This window comes from Setaria italica, chromosome I, assembly GCF_000263155.2.
Source record: "Setaria italica strain Yugu1 chromosome I, Setaria_italica_v2.0, whole genome shotgun sequence".
NCBI lineage: Eukaryota > Viridiplantae > Streptophyta > Magnoliopsida > Poales > Poaceae > Setaria > Setaria italica.
Genome location: NC_028450.1, coordinates 31675841 through 31690727, shown reverse-complemented (window position 1 = coordinate 31690727; position 14887 = coordinate 31675841). Strand labels below are relative to the sequence as shown.

The following is a 14887-nucleotide window of genomic DNA, read 5'->3' as shown; positions in this document are numbered from 1 at the left end:
TGTTCTCGCGGCCTCTCTATCTAGGAGGTTTCTTGGGGTAACAGTTCACCACATGCCTCTCAGAAACGATGTCGATAGACAAGAAAGGATCTAAATTCTAAGGTGTGCTAGACAGTATGTTAAGTTTGACCACAATTCGTTTCTTAAACTTGTGTTTCTGAACATAAACTTTGATGGGGTCGTTTTCTTTCTGGCCATGATTTCTCTGATCTGTTCTTTTGAACCAACCTGGAACAGTAATTCCTATAGGCTATGTATTTCTGTACCTGAAAGTCTCCAATTTCTTTTACGCTAGCTTCTGAACATGTAGCCCGTATAGAGTATATTTGACCACGAATCCTTTTTCTTAACAAATTTGACCGTACACTTTGATGGCTTCTCGTCTACATTGATCTCTGACTGGGGCTTTTCTGAAAAGTTCATATTCTGATTGATACCCGATTCGTCCGTTAAATCAACCTGGCTCAGTAATTCATCACCTTCCCTACCTGAAAGTGTGAAACTTTTACACGCTTCTGAACTAGCCAGACCGTCGGTTGATTGTTTAATTGTTACCGAGCAGCAACTGGGCTAGCTCTGGGAGTGCAGCTGTTAGCCACTTCAGTTAAAAACCACAAAAGAACTGGCCATAGTCTTGAGCACCACTTCATCACCGGCAAAGCAATACATGATGAAGACATCAACTACAACTTGTATTTTCATACCTGTTCTCTGCTCATCATGGCGCGTGTTGCATTACGTGACGCTACGTATCTGCGCTGTAACATTGAATGCGTCTATATATGAAGGTTAACAAGTCGATCCACGTCACAGTGATGATGATGATGATGTTTATAGTGTTTATAGATCATACACCGAGTCGTGTAGTCTAAACCTTACTTTATTCACCCCAACAAATAAGTTCTTATAGGAATTTTCAGACACATTAGTAAAAATCTAAAATGACCCTAATGTCCCTATTTATTGAAGTTAGTTAGCAAAAAAGGCTTACTATTGCTTGAGTAATCACCTACAATAATAAATTGATGCGCACACCTCACTCTCAGTACTACATATAATTAGGAACCTATAAACAGCCATGCACTCATCTGATTATGATGCAATTAATGTTGATGGTCTGACTGCTAGCTCTAAAAATATTAGAATAACGTATTTTGTGGAACATTCTTTTATCTTAATACAACAGTCCGCCGAGAGGGTCTAAAAATTACCATGTCAATCGAAAAAAGAGAAGAATATACACTGTTAGATTTTATGAAGATTCAACGGTCTATATTAAACCACAGAGTCCATATCAAAAAAGATTAACAATAGATAAATTTGGAACTTAAGAAAAAAGAAGATAGACCCATATTATAACGGTAGAAACTTTTAACCAGAGATATGTAAATCCATGGATGGTTCACATGATATTATCAACCAATCCGTGCTGCATTAGCATTAAGAAACTGTACAATTAGTTTTTCACTGGGCACGTAAACAATAAAAATTGATGTGTATTAGTATTAGGAAACAATTTGCTTTCCGGACAAGGAGGCAAACAATAAAAGGAAATAAAAAAGCACCCTTTATGCAAATACTACTGGTTTCAGATATGTATTAGTATTAGGAAGCAATTTGCTTCCAAAAAAAAAGTGTTGCCCGTGTGCTTGTCTGGGCTGTGATGGTAACGCAAAAAAGATCATTCAAACTAAGGCCATGTTTGGGAAGGGGTGTTAAAGTTTAACATCCCACTTTTAACACTTTTTAACACTTTCCTATCCAAACACTTGTGTTAAAAGTGGGGTGTTAAAGTTTAACACCCCATTTTTCATAAACACATGGAGGAGGTGTTAAAACTTGCTAAAGGTGTTAAAAGTGGTCCCCCTCTCCACTTTTTCCCAGGTTACCCCTTCTCTCTCCTCCCTCTCTCTCCGCCGGCCATAAATGAGGGGGCAATGGAGTCATTTCCTACCAAAGGTGTTAAAGTTTAACACATCATCCAAACACCCCAATGTGTTAAACTTTAGCACTCTATTTGAGAGTGTTAAAACTTTAACACTTGTTAAATTTTAACGCAGGGTATCCAAACAGGCCCTAAATATGGCTTCACAGAAACAGTACGTGGAATGCTAATACGCCATAAAAGAAGACATATATAGCTTTGGGATAAGATTTATAAAAAGAAAATAAAAGTGACAAGAAAATAAAAGCGACATTTTATCCAATTGTGGTATTTACAGTAAAGCCATAACAATATACTAAAATAATTAAAATATTAATATCCAAACTATTTTTAAAAGACTACGGTAGTAGAAACTCACAAATTCACACGCACACGCAATATGCACATGCATTCCTATCCATATAAGCACTATTGACGAAGCCACCACTGGCACATTGCTATGATACGGACGTCGCCTACCAGTGAAAGAATAGCACCAATCAAATCCTTAAAAATTTTAAGAAAATACGAGCACCCGTGCGGAGTCGAGGAATCGAAATGAATATACACACACAACCCTATCCTTATGAGCACCTCCGAGAGACTGAAACGACAAATCCTTAAGATTGATGAAGTCACCACTAACACCTTGACTACCACTAAAAGAGTAGTGCCAGTTAAATAGTAAAAAAAAATAGGAAAATCCGAACACCCACGCAGAGTCAAGGACCCAAACCCAGATGGATAAGTTCCACCACAAGGAAACTTATCAGCTGACCTATGTACGGAGATGCCAACATACTAAGATCAGCCATCAACAAGTATTGATGGTCCTCAAATCTATGAAGCGGCATTGTTAGCGTTATCAACTTGGAGGAAGTGTCTACAAAGGAGAAGAACTTTGGAAGAGGCAGCCCCCACAAAAGATTAATACCTATCATGTTCATTCTCAAGGTCTAAAAAAATTTCATGTTAATTAGAAAGACATAGAGAGATCTACGCAATTTGATTTTCCATGGTCCCATGTTATAATGGTGGATCAGTTACATCAACACAGAGGGTACTTAAGCTATACTTAAGCAATACAAAGTTTGATTGAAAAGAAGCAAAGGAAATGGATTGATGTTATTTATTAGGGCTGTAGTAGACTAAGTTATTACAAAAGCAACACCCATTATTCCCTTAGAAGCAAAAGATGAACGAATTGGTATTCATAGAATCAACGGGGCGCGATGAGAGAGATGATTTTAGGAGATGCAATATATCCTAAATTTCTATCCTGGTAGTAGTCTGATCACTAGATCATATGCGAAAAATAGGAAGGATTAGGTGAAGCACCTGGCGAAAGTCATAGGTGCTTTATAGCTGCTGGTGAGATCAAAAGAATGGCCAAAGGAGATAGAAACAGAGTAAGAAATCAATTTCCCCGAAGGGAAGGAGAGGACCGATGATACAGATGTTGTGGTTGTGTCCTGATGCCATGTTTTCTATTCTTTTCAAATTAATATTAGAATTAATGGATTTTTAGAAAAGTTAAAAAAATAGTAAATGAATTAAGAAACTGTGAAATTAAGTAAAATTAAAGATCCAAGGTACTGGCAAATAGCTAGTAGAATTATGCAAACTTAACAATTGGTTCTCATGTGGCTTCAAAATAAAAAACCCAAAAAAAGAAGTCCATCTCAAATAGATATAAATTCATAATTTTTTAGTAAAGAAATACCAAGTAGATTTTATATGGAATGGTAAGAGAAAAAATAAACAAAATAATCATATAAAATACAATTTATAGTAACTAAATGTTATATTGAGGATAGAAAAAGGATTCTATACTAATATAATATGAAAAAAGTAAGGTAGCTACTGAAGGAGAGATTCATAGGAGTACAAATTCAAACAAATATAACCTCCACTTTTCATGTTTTGCTAAGAAATTTCATTGTATACCTAAATTAAGAGACACTAATATCAATTGATTAGCATGGAGTATGTAGAAACATCATCATGAAAAGGTTATATGAAACTATATTTCATAAATTTGTTAAGGAAACTTAAAATAATGCATTGGTCAATTTTAAGATCACTACTATATCTTGGATAAATAATCATACAGATTAAAACATCAGATCCGCACTATTTGTGGGGTCATCTTGCTAGTTTTGAATAATAGAATGACTTGTTTTTTATTAAACTTTTTAACCAATCAAACGCCCTTTAAGAAGAGATTAATACATTGGTTCCTCTCGCCCCATCCGAAGACCAAGTTGAAGTTCTAAAACGTCCATGGCGCTCTCGTCGACGGCGTGCTGTGACGGCGACGCGCCGCAAGCAAAGCGCGCCGATTCGTCCCTGCTGCGACTTGCCGGGGACCAGATCAGTTGAACTGATCGTCCGACCCCGTCCAAAATTTCCACTTGATGGTCACGTAGGTCTCCCAAGAGCAAGGTGATGCGAAAAGTCGTCTACGCATCAAATCACAACGGCGACCGGGCCGTTCGCTGTTACAGAGAGGGATAAGGCGCATGCATCCGTTTAATTCCATTATCAAAGCAAGATAACGATGCGGTGCACTGATTGAGTTCTACTATGACATCTTCTTCTCTGAATCTGAAGGTAGGAAAAAAAAGGTTCTAGCTATGAGCCTATATGACATCGTCGTCGTCGAAATGGTTTCCCCATAGAGAAAGGAGCGACATCGCACTCTCTTTTGCGTCAGCCTTTATTATCCAGAATGTTGGAGCAAGCACTACTACAGAGTAGAGAGTACAGACTATGCAAAAGTTACGGCTCGTTCAAACAGCTCCACTGACGATCTTGTTGATTATTGTTGATGATAGATTTCTGTCGTTATTTAGTCCTCCCGGTCGAAAGCACAACGTGAGGAAATGGTCTAAAGATCTTGTGGTCTGACAGTGTGAGCATGATCGCAGAATAACGGTCTCTTTAATTAGGCCCCTATAGTCAAAAGAATTGATCTGTTTTTCAAAGTGATTTTGGTCGCCATATCAACCTCTATATCTAGTTAATGCTCATCAGTACTGAATTAACTAAGAAATTAATTACCCGAGTGGCTCCTCAACACCTTATAAACTTCTTAAAGTTGGAAACTCAAACATGCAAATTTTAAATTAGAATAAGTTCACCGTCAGTTCCTAAACTTATCTTAGTTCTCGTTAAGATCAAAAACTCTAAAATTGCATATTTGGATCTTTTAACTTGTTCCGGATTTCCAATAGGTCTAATGTGAAAAAAAAACTAACACAAAAGGCATCAGAATTCTTGTACAAACAGATGAACACAATCACCCTACAAACTCACTTTTCCCTTAGGTAAACTAATAGGACGAATATAATTGGACCGAGCAGACGTATACCTAAATAGTAGTATGTTGACACGAAGATCAATGCTATTATAGAACTAGGCCGATGTAAGAATGACCTATATTCTGTCCCGCAGGTTAATTTTAAAGATCACATTAGGACGATAGCTCAGCGTTGTGTTAATAGGGTCAGTAAGCTCTCCTTGTACTTCTACACCACACATGCCAATTAGTACAAGACAAAACGAAGCGAGGTAAACAAAGTTGGCGTGGCACAGAGTCATAGAGAGAAACATTAAAAAAAACCCGCATGTGAACAGCAGGTCATGGTGGCCTAATTGCTTCATCCCGGCCGTCAAGTTGCTAACCAACGGAGCATTTTTCTTATGATATCATACTATTACTATATCATATCACAGTTCACAGGAAACACATGCTCATCCATCCCCTTACATACTTTCTTTAAGCCGACACACGGACGGGAGGGTACAAAAGTAGTACAGAGTACAAACAAACGGACGCATAAAGAATGACACAGAAGCAACGACGAATCGCGTACTCGACCGTCGACCCAAAGCAAACCGATAAAAAATAAACAAATTCAAACGATGAGGGGCGTTTGATACTAGTTGCTAAACTTTAGCAATGTCACATCAAATGTTCGGATGCTAATTAGGAGTACTAAACATGAGCTAATTATAAAACTAATTGTAGAACCCCGATGCTAATTTGCGAGACGAATCTATTAAGCCTAATTAATCCACCATTAGCAAATGGTTACTGTAGCACCACATTATCAAATCATGGACTAATTAAGCTTAATAGATTCGTATCATAAATTAGACTTCACTTGTACAATTAGTTTTATAATTAATCTATATTTAATTAGAAACTTCTAATTAGTATCCGATGTGACATGTCCTAAACAGCCCTTAAACTATTCCTATTTCCTCCTCGTTCTGTCACGCTCGCGGCTCGCCCTCCAAAACCTCCCCTTCTGGGAAGCTCCCTGCTTTGACCACGTTTCGTTTCCCTTCTTTTTTATCCCTATCGCGACCCCGCTCGCTGTCGCCTGTGCTCCGGGGCCATATAAATAGCCCCGCCCCCTCCCCCTCCTAGTCCACAACTCCACAGCGCAACTCCGCAAGCAACCACCCGCACTCCGATCCCGCCGAGCCAAAGCCCCCCGAGCTCACACAGCAAGAAGCGAGCTCCCTCGGCTCGGTCGCCTTCGCCTTCGTCTCGCCAGGACCCGGCAAGCTAGCGAGCAGTCGAGGCGCTCTCGGACGTTAACGGGCGGCAGAGGTAGAGAAGAGAGATGGGGCGCGCTCCGTGCTGCGAGAAGATGGGTCTGAAGAGGGGGCCCTGGACGCCGGAGGAGGACAGGATCCTGGTGGCGCACATCGAGCGCCACGGCCACAGCAACTGGCGCGCGCTGCCCAAGCAGGCGGGCCTCCTGCGCTGCGGCAAGAGCTGCCGCCTCCGATGGATCAACTACCTCCGCCCGGACATCAAGCGCGGCAACTTCACCCGGGAGGAGGAGGACGCCATCATCCACCTCCACACCGTGCTCGGCAACAGGTGCTTACTAACTACTTTTGATTAATACAGTAAGATAGTAAGATACTAGACTGGTTCTTAGCTTGATGATGATGATGATGGGGTCGAGTTGATCCAGTCATTGGAAAGAACCCAAATGATGGAAGAAACCAATTAATATACAACATGCATGCCCCAATCAGCCACTTGCCTAGAAAATCATGGCGAAATTAAAGAATACGCGCACTAAACAGCTCATTCTCTATGATTTTCAGATGGTCGGCAATTGCTGCCAGGCTGCCGGGGAGGACGGACAACGAGATCAAGAACGTCTGGCACACGTACCTCAAGAAGCGCCTCGAGCCCAAGCCAGCCACCCAGCAGGCGCCCAGGCGCAAGTCCAAGAAGCAGCAGCAGCAGCAGCCTGCGGAGATCGTGATGCTCGACGGCCCGGCCAGCACCGTGCCGGTGTCGTCGCCGGAGCAGTCGCTCTCCACGTCCACCACCAGCAGCACTGACTACTCGGCGGCCTCGTCGGTGGAGAACAACGCGGACAGCAGCTTCACCTCGGAGGAGGACTACCAGATCGAGGACAGCTTCTGGTCGGAGACGCTGGCGATGACGGTGGACAGCTCCGATTCTTTCGGGATGGAAAGGGAGGACGCCTGCGTTGAGGCGGCGCCGTCGGCCAACGATGACATGGACTTCTGGCTCAAGCTGTTCATGCAGGCCAGCGACATGCAGAATCTGTCCCAGATCTAGGCGTGCGGGAGGAGCTAGATGGTCCCTCGCCTGACGATGATATATATTTTTTGCCTCACAATTCTTTGAATCTTTGTTCTGCTCCGTTTCGGCGGGTGTATATCCGACTGAAAACTTGGGAAGCGAAAAGAAATTGCTTGTTCATGGCGATATTCACTTGTGCGCATTACTATACATGAGTACATGACTACAGTAACCAACCAACTTGGCAACTTCTGCTTATCAAAAAAAAAAAAAAACTTGTTAACTTCTATCCCTCCCGTCGTCCATTTTTCGCTGTCGACCAGAGAGTAGCCGCCGCCTCCGAGTCACCCAGTACTGCAGTAGCCGTCGCCGGGAGCCTGGCCGACAGGCTGATCGGCCCTGCAGATCCATCCCCCTGAGAGCCGTCGCCAGCTTGAGGAAGAGCTATTTAACCTCTCCACCTATTTTGGTCAGTGACAGCTGGGCCCAGCCAGCTCATAAACTCATCCAAAGCGTGACTATGATGAACAGTTATGGCTGATTGTGATTGGTAGGTCCCGCGGTATTTTAGATATAGAAGATGTCTCTCTCGTACAAAAGCTGCGAAAGTGTTACACTTGATTACATGTGTGTGGCAAATGCCTTTTTTTTTTTGAACCGGTGCGTAGCAAGGCTTAAATGCACAATGAAAGTGTGAAGACACTCAATATCTCGCTTGAGACTTCTTCTAAAATGGCTTTAGCCTTTAGGGAATATTCAAAAATATTTCCTATTGTAATAAAAACGGCTCCTCTATAAGCCAGCAAAGCCACTTTTTTTTTCACCGGTTTCCACGAGTCGGAGAAGTCCTTTCAAAGAGACCCTAAATACTCACGTAGGTGGTTTTTTAATGTGGTTTTTTAACGTAGCACTAAGTAAAATAAGAGAGAAATATGTTGTATCTTCGTCATAGAAATAAACTTTAGGCTTATTATATTCAAGACTAGGAAACCGGGTTCAGTGCTTAGTTAGCCGAACTTTTTTAGTTTTAACTATTAATATCTATCTTTTATATAGATTGGCGAGAGGAATAAGTTGTATCTTCATAGAAATAAACTTTAGATTTATTATATTCAAGACTAGGAAACCGGGTTCAGTGCTTAGTTAGCCGAACTTTTTTTAGTTTTGACTATTAATATCTATCTTTTATATAGATTGGCACTACTAGATTCATTATGAAATATTTCTTTTATATTTGTAACCGAAGAAGGTAGTATATATAATTAGTGGTCTAGTAAACAAAAATACGATACAGTGCAGGAGATATTCTTAGTGGCCTAGCCTTGAACATACCAGTAATAACGGATACAAAACATTGCTAGGAGACTAGTCTAATGTGGTAATCTACGTGGCCACGCTTCGCAGGCCCATGTACGAAAAGGTTGTCATAAGAAAATATGACATATGATTCACAAGAAACAACACAGAGATAAAATGTCAAGTGGGCCACAAACGTCTGCCAAAGCAGCTTCGTGATTTAAGTGTGGTACATAAATTCATTTTTGTAAGCTCAGCCTGCTAAATACATGGTGTTTCCACCCTAGTATTCATTAGAATTCAGTTGACAGAATGACAGCTCGGCTATTTGGCAAGGTTTACGCAAGTAGCACTCGCAGCTTAGAAAGCTTCGGTGTAACCATGTAAGGCACTTGAAATTGCCACTGTTGTCACAATCACACGTGCGTAACATAGTATGTAGCTGCTTCAAGCTTTTAGATTTTAGCCCAAAAGGCTAATGAAAATATGAAATTATCGTGCCGCCCCATGAATCTCCGGGATAAAGTTTCTACGTTGGCTCAGTTTAATAGCACCTGATTTTAGATTTCTTCGTTGAAAATGAAATGATCATTTTCAGCTTCACTTGTATGCGTTGCCCGACTGGGCTTCAGTCGTCCCAGTGAGAGAGTTATGATCCATGCTGGCCCGTGGGCTGCCCGGCTGTGCTGCAGCCAGTTTTGGCCATTACAATTTATCGCAGCAATTCGCACCCCTACTACTAAAAGAATGGGCCTAAACCCTTTCATCTCAAGCTTCCTTCGCTGCTGCGTGCGGGCCGTGTGAGAGAACGCACACGCCCAGCAAGGGCTGCCGGCCCAATTCTATTTACGCGACTGCCGATTTCCCCATTTTCTTCTTCACCTCCCGCCGCCGTTTGCCTCCGAGCTCTTTTTCCCCCACCGCTATTTTCGTTTTCCTTTTTACAGCGATCTGGACATGGATGTTCCGATGTCAAAGTTGCTGAGGAGCTGCTACTACTCTGCTGGCCCAAGACACTGACAAGTCAGACACCGAGGACGTCACGGCGAGCGCCCACGTGTGCCTCAAGAAACCGTCGTCGCCTGACACACAATACCCTTTTGAAACGGTTGCTCTTTGTTTGGTGATCGATGGCACAACGGGCTATGATGGCCTTGGATTTTTCAGGATAAGTGATCTTTGTTTGGCTCCAGAGTTCAGACGGCGGTGGCCGGTGGCAATGATACAAGGTGACGTGCCGGTGCAGCTTCCTTCAGTTTGACACAGGATTTGCTTCCCGCAAAACAACCCTATTTTGACAGGCTAGTAAAAGTAGTCTAGAGCTGCTGAACTTCTCGGGCAGCCGTTTTTTACACGTCCGATTCAACGGTTGCTTGGACGTCCCTGTCGAACTCAGTGAATTCCAGATTTAAAATTTGCCGCGGTTACAGTCAAAACGCTTTCGGAGAAGCAGCTGGGGGGTGCAGTAGATCGGCGACGTGTGGGGAAATATCGGCGGATCAAATCGGTTATCATGTTCAGACGGTAGCAGAGACTTACCCCCCATGCCGCCGATGAACCGTTCTTCCTCCAACTTTCTTTGCAGTTGACTAGGCGCTAAGGCAAATGAAGATAAACACCATCGTGGAATGCCTTCACGTTCTAACTTCTAAGGGGTGAAATTGTACTATATGCACGTTTTAAGCATCACGTAGGTTTGCGGAGTGATGTTTTGAGATTTAAAAATGCATTTTGAGAGTTGGACCCGATAACATCTAAGACAAGTTTAGAGATTTAAAAATGAATTTTGAACATTTCGAGACAAGTTTGGGGATCCGAAAATGTATTTTAAGAGTTTAGGGATCTGGATGACACCTTGTGATAAGTTCAGGGACCGTCTATGCTTTTTACTCTTTTCTTTTTATTACATTCTGAAATTAATGACCTCCAAATTTGCAATTTTATTAAGCTTCTTCATCGTGATATTTTGACTAAGCTCTGGAAAACAAACAAACAAGGAGCCACCCTTGAAAGTTTAGGGAACAGTTCGACTAGCTGAATAGGATGGCACTACTATTGCTTTCGTCTTGGAATGTTTCCCAAGTACGCGATATGCCTCCATTATTCTGTTCATACGTCAAATGAGATGAACGATGAACAGTCGTTTCACTTTAGAGGAGTAAGATCGAGCGATCGATCAATCGCTGTCGATGCCCCCACTCATGTGTGTATCTTGAGCCTGAAGATCAACGTGCATCAACCACCGCAACGCCACGTCGGGAAAGGAGAGGCTGCTCGGCTGCTCCTTTGAAATTTCACACGGACCAGTCGGCGTCGCGTAGTGAAGTCAACCTGCGCTGCGCGAGAGCCAAGCCGAAAACATTAGCGATTTGATCTCTTCAGATTAACCCCAGCGCGGCCTGATTAAATCCTCGATTAGTTCACATAATCGAGCCACCTAATCAGTAATCACCACAGGTTACCCGCGCGCCCGGCCAGGCCATACCACCTAATCACGCCGCCGCGAGAGGCCAGTTGATGATGAGTGCGAGAGACACGATGATCCTCGCGCTGATCGCAGCTCTGGTTGCCCTCACGGCGTGGCCGCCGCCGGCTGCGGAGGCAGCGGCGATGCAGCCGAGCCCGACATGCCTGCGACGCTGCGGCGACATCGACATCCCGTACCCGTTCGGCGTCGGCGCCGGGTGCCACCTCGAGACGGGGGACTGGACGTTCGTGCTCAGCTGCAACCGCACCGCCGACGGCCGGCTCCGTCTCTACAACTACCAGATCGAGGTGCTTGACATGTCGGTGCGCCTCGGCCAGCTCCGGATCTACAGCATCATCAACCCCTGGTGCTACAACTCCACGACGGCGGCGATGAACGGCCAGAGCAACTGGTGGTACAACATGTCCATCACCAACTTCCGCATCAACGACGCGCTGAACCGCTTCACCGTCATCGGCTGCAACTCGCTCGCCTACTTCCGGTCGCTCAACGACACCTCCGACACGTCCAGGTACATGACGGGTTGCATGGCCATGTGCCCCGGCGTGGCGCGGCTGGCCGATGGCTCCTGCGCCGGCGTCGGGTGCTGCCAGACCGCCATCCCGAGCGGCCTCAACGGCTACCAGGTCTCCTTCGAGGAGAAGTTCAACACCTCCGGGATCGCCAGCTTCAGCCCCTGCAGCTACGCCGTGCTCGTCGAGGCCGCCGCCTTCGACTTCCACACCAGGTACGTCACCACGGACGCGTTCTTGGCGGAGAACGGCGGCCAGGTGCCCGTCGTGCTCGACTGGGCCATCGGGAACAAGACGTGCGAGGAGGCCAAGCGGAACGCGTCGGCGTACGCCTGCGTCAGCGCCAACAGCGAGTGCGTCGACTCCAAGTACGGCAAGGGCCGAGGATACCTCTGCAACTGCTCCGCCGGATACGACGGCAACCCCTACCTGCTCGACGGCTGCCACGGTGAGCTTGAGCTCTCTCTCTTCTCCTCCCACCTTGTCTTCTCGTTGTATCATAGTCCTACGCAGTCAAAGCATGTACAAGTGTACTAGTGCGGATATAACCTTTTCTTTTTCCCCCATTTGCATTTGCTCTTGCAGATATTAACGAGTGCGAAGATTCAAGATTCAGGTACCCGTGCTCTGTTCTTGGAACTTGCGTCAACACTGACGGATCATTCCACTGCGCATGCCCCGACAAGACGACGGGCAACGCCTACAATGGGACGTGCGAGGACAAGAAGACCCAAATTGGATGGCAGATCGCCATTGGTAAGCAAGCACACGTCTCCATCTTCTTATCTCCAGCGAAACAGAGGATCCAACCACCACGGATGATGAAATGGCCAACATTTCCACTGACCCTTTCTTGTTTCTGTCACTTTCCGAAGGTGTCACCAGCGGCGGCGTCGTGCTGATCGTCACGGCGACCTGCCTCTACATGATCCACGAGAAGAGGCGGCTGGCCAAGATCAAGCGCGAGTACTTCAAGCAGCATGGCGGCCTCCTGCTGTTCGAGGAGATGAAGTCGAGGCAGGGCCTCGCCTTCACGCTCTTCACCGAGGAGGAGCTCGAGGTGGCCACCAACAAGTTCGACGAGCGCAACGTCATCGGCAAGGGCGGCAACGGCACCGTGTACCGTGGCACCACCAAGGACGGCGAGACCGTGGCGATCAAGAAGTGCCGGCTCGCCAACGAGCGCCAGAAGAAGGAGTTCGGCAAGGAGATGCTGATCCTATCCCAGATCAACCACCGGAACATCGTCAAGCTCTACGGCTGCTGCCTCGAGGTCGAGGTGCCCATGCTGGTGTACAAGTACATCCCCAACGGCACCCTGTACCGGCTCATCCACGGCCGGCGCGGCGACGACGACGCGCCGCGCATCCCGTTCTCGCTCCGCCTCAAGATCGCGCACCAGGCCGCCGAGGCGCTCTCGTACCTGCACTCGTGGGCGTCCCCTCCCATCATCCACGGCGACGTGAAGACCTCCAACATCCTCCTCGACGAGGACTACACCGCCAAGGTCTCCGACTTCGGGGCCTCGACGGTGGCGCCGACGGACGAGGCCCAGCTCGTGACCTTCGTGCAGGGGACCTGCGGGTACCTGGACCCCGAGTACATGAGGACGTGCAGACTCACGGACAGGAGCGACGTGTACAGCTTCGGCGTGGTCCTGCTGGAGCTCCTCACGTGCCGGAAAGCGCTCAACCTGGAGGAGCTCGAGGAGGAGAAGTACCTCTCGTCGCAGTTCCTGCTGGTGCTGGGCGAGGACCGGCTCGAGGAGATACTGGACGAGCAGGTGAAGAGCGAGCACGGCCTCGAGCTGCTCGAGCAGGTGGCGGAGCTCGCGAAGCAGTGCCTGGAGATGGACGGCAACAAGAGGCCGTCGATGAGGCAGGTCGCGCAAGAGCTCGCCAGCCTGAGCAGGCTGGCACAGCACCCCTGGGGACGGCAGAACTCCGAGGAGATTCTGGCATTGCTCGGTGGATCGCCGAGCACGGCGTCTGAAATTGAGCTTAGTAGCAATCGGAACATCAGTTTTACTGATACGGCATATATTGGAATTAGATCTCCACGTTAGTGGTCATTTGGTTCCAAAATGCTTGAGAATGCATGATGATTTAATTTTGTTCTAATTCAAACTTTATTAAATATTGACCAATTATATAAAAAGTGTACTAATATACACGATACGAAATGAACGCAGTGTCATCAAGGTATATCACAATATATAGATTTAATAAACTAACTTGAGACTACAAATGCTGATGTATTTTTTTTAAACTTGGTCGAAACTACAGAATTTTAACCTAGAAGAAACTAGAACACATTATATTTTAGAAAAAAATCATTAATATCAGAGTTTTTTTTCAACATCAAAAGAAACACGTTACGTTTCTAAGCCATCCAACATTCGGATTTTCTTTTCAGTTTTATCTCTAACCCCTTTCCCTCCATTTGGTGCGACTTTGACCACCCTTTCTCCATGGCTACGAGGGCGTATTTGGTAGCCCGGACAGAGGTTGGGCCAAGCCCAGCAAGTGCAACCAGCTGTGTTTGCTTGCCTGGTTGACCTCCCAAGCCATGCTCGCGCGGTGCAAAAATGGCCCGCCAGCCTACATCGCGTGTAACTCAAAAGCCGACTGTTTCACGTAGTGTAGGCTCGCGCGAGCACATTTTGCTACACGCGGAGGGAAGTCGGGAGACGAGCCGGCCTTTGGCACCACAAATTGGGCCGGCTAGGGTTACCTCCCACCGGTATAAAGCGGTGGCTGCCTGGCCGCGTCGCCTCTTTCCCCGCAGACGTGCCGCCTACACCGACTCATCTACTCCTCTCTCCTGTCTCCCTTTTGCACTCGACTCCTCCACTTCTCTCCTCTCATCCCGGCGACTTGGAGGCGACGGCGCGTCTGGTGGTGGGGCTCCCGATCCGGAGGCGTCCGTAGTCACCTACACCGGCGGCCGCGGGTACTTCTTCACCGGCGAGCGCCGGGTCTCCGTTAGCAACGAGCCCTGGATCCATGCTTCATCTTCATCACCGAGAAGATCTGCTACCTCTTCGTCCCCGGCCACTTGAGCAACATCTTCGTCCCTAGTGT

General features: G+C 46.1%; 2 protein-coding genes across 2 annotated transcripts; both read left to right on the top strand.

The window, feature by feature from the left end:
* The first annotated feature begins 6375 nt into the window (after positions 1 to 6375).
* On the top strand, positions 6376 to 7723 carry LOC101778435 (transcription factor MYB30). The gene is made up of 2 exons (XM_004953092.2): positions 6376 to 6824; positions 7058 to 7723. The coding sequence occupies exons 1-2, from the start codon at positions 6562 to 6564 to the stop codon at positions 7542 to 7544; spliced, it is 750 nt and encodes a 249-aa protein (XP_004953149.1). The 5' UTR covers positions 6376 to 6561; the 3' UTR covers positions 7545 to 7723.
* A 3468-nt stretch (positions 7724 to 11191) lies between these two features.
* On the top strand, positions 11192 to 14004 carry LOC101778039 (putative wall-associated receptor kinase-like 16). The gene is made up of 3 exons (XM_004953091.3): positions 11192 to 12252; positions 12390 to 12560; positions 12680 to 14004. Exons 1-3 carry the CDS (start codon positions 11322 to 11324, stop codon positions 13867 to 13869), a joined length of 2292 nt encoding a protein of 763 aa, XP_004953148.1. The 5' UTR covers positions 11192 to 11321; the 3' UTR covers positions 13870 to 14004.
* The last annotated feature ends 883 nt before the right edge of the window (positions 14005 to 14887 follow it).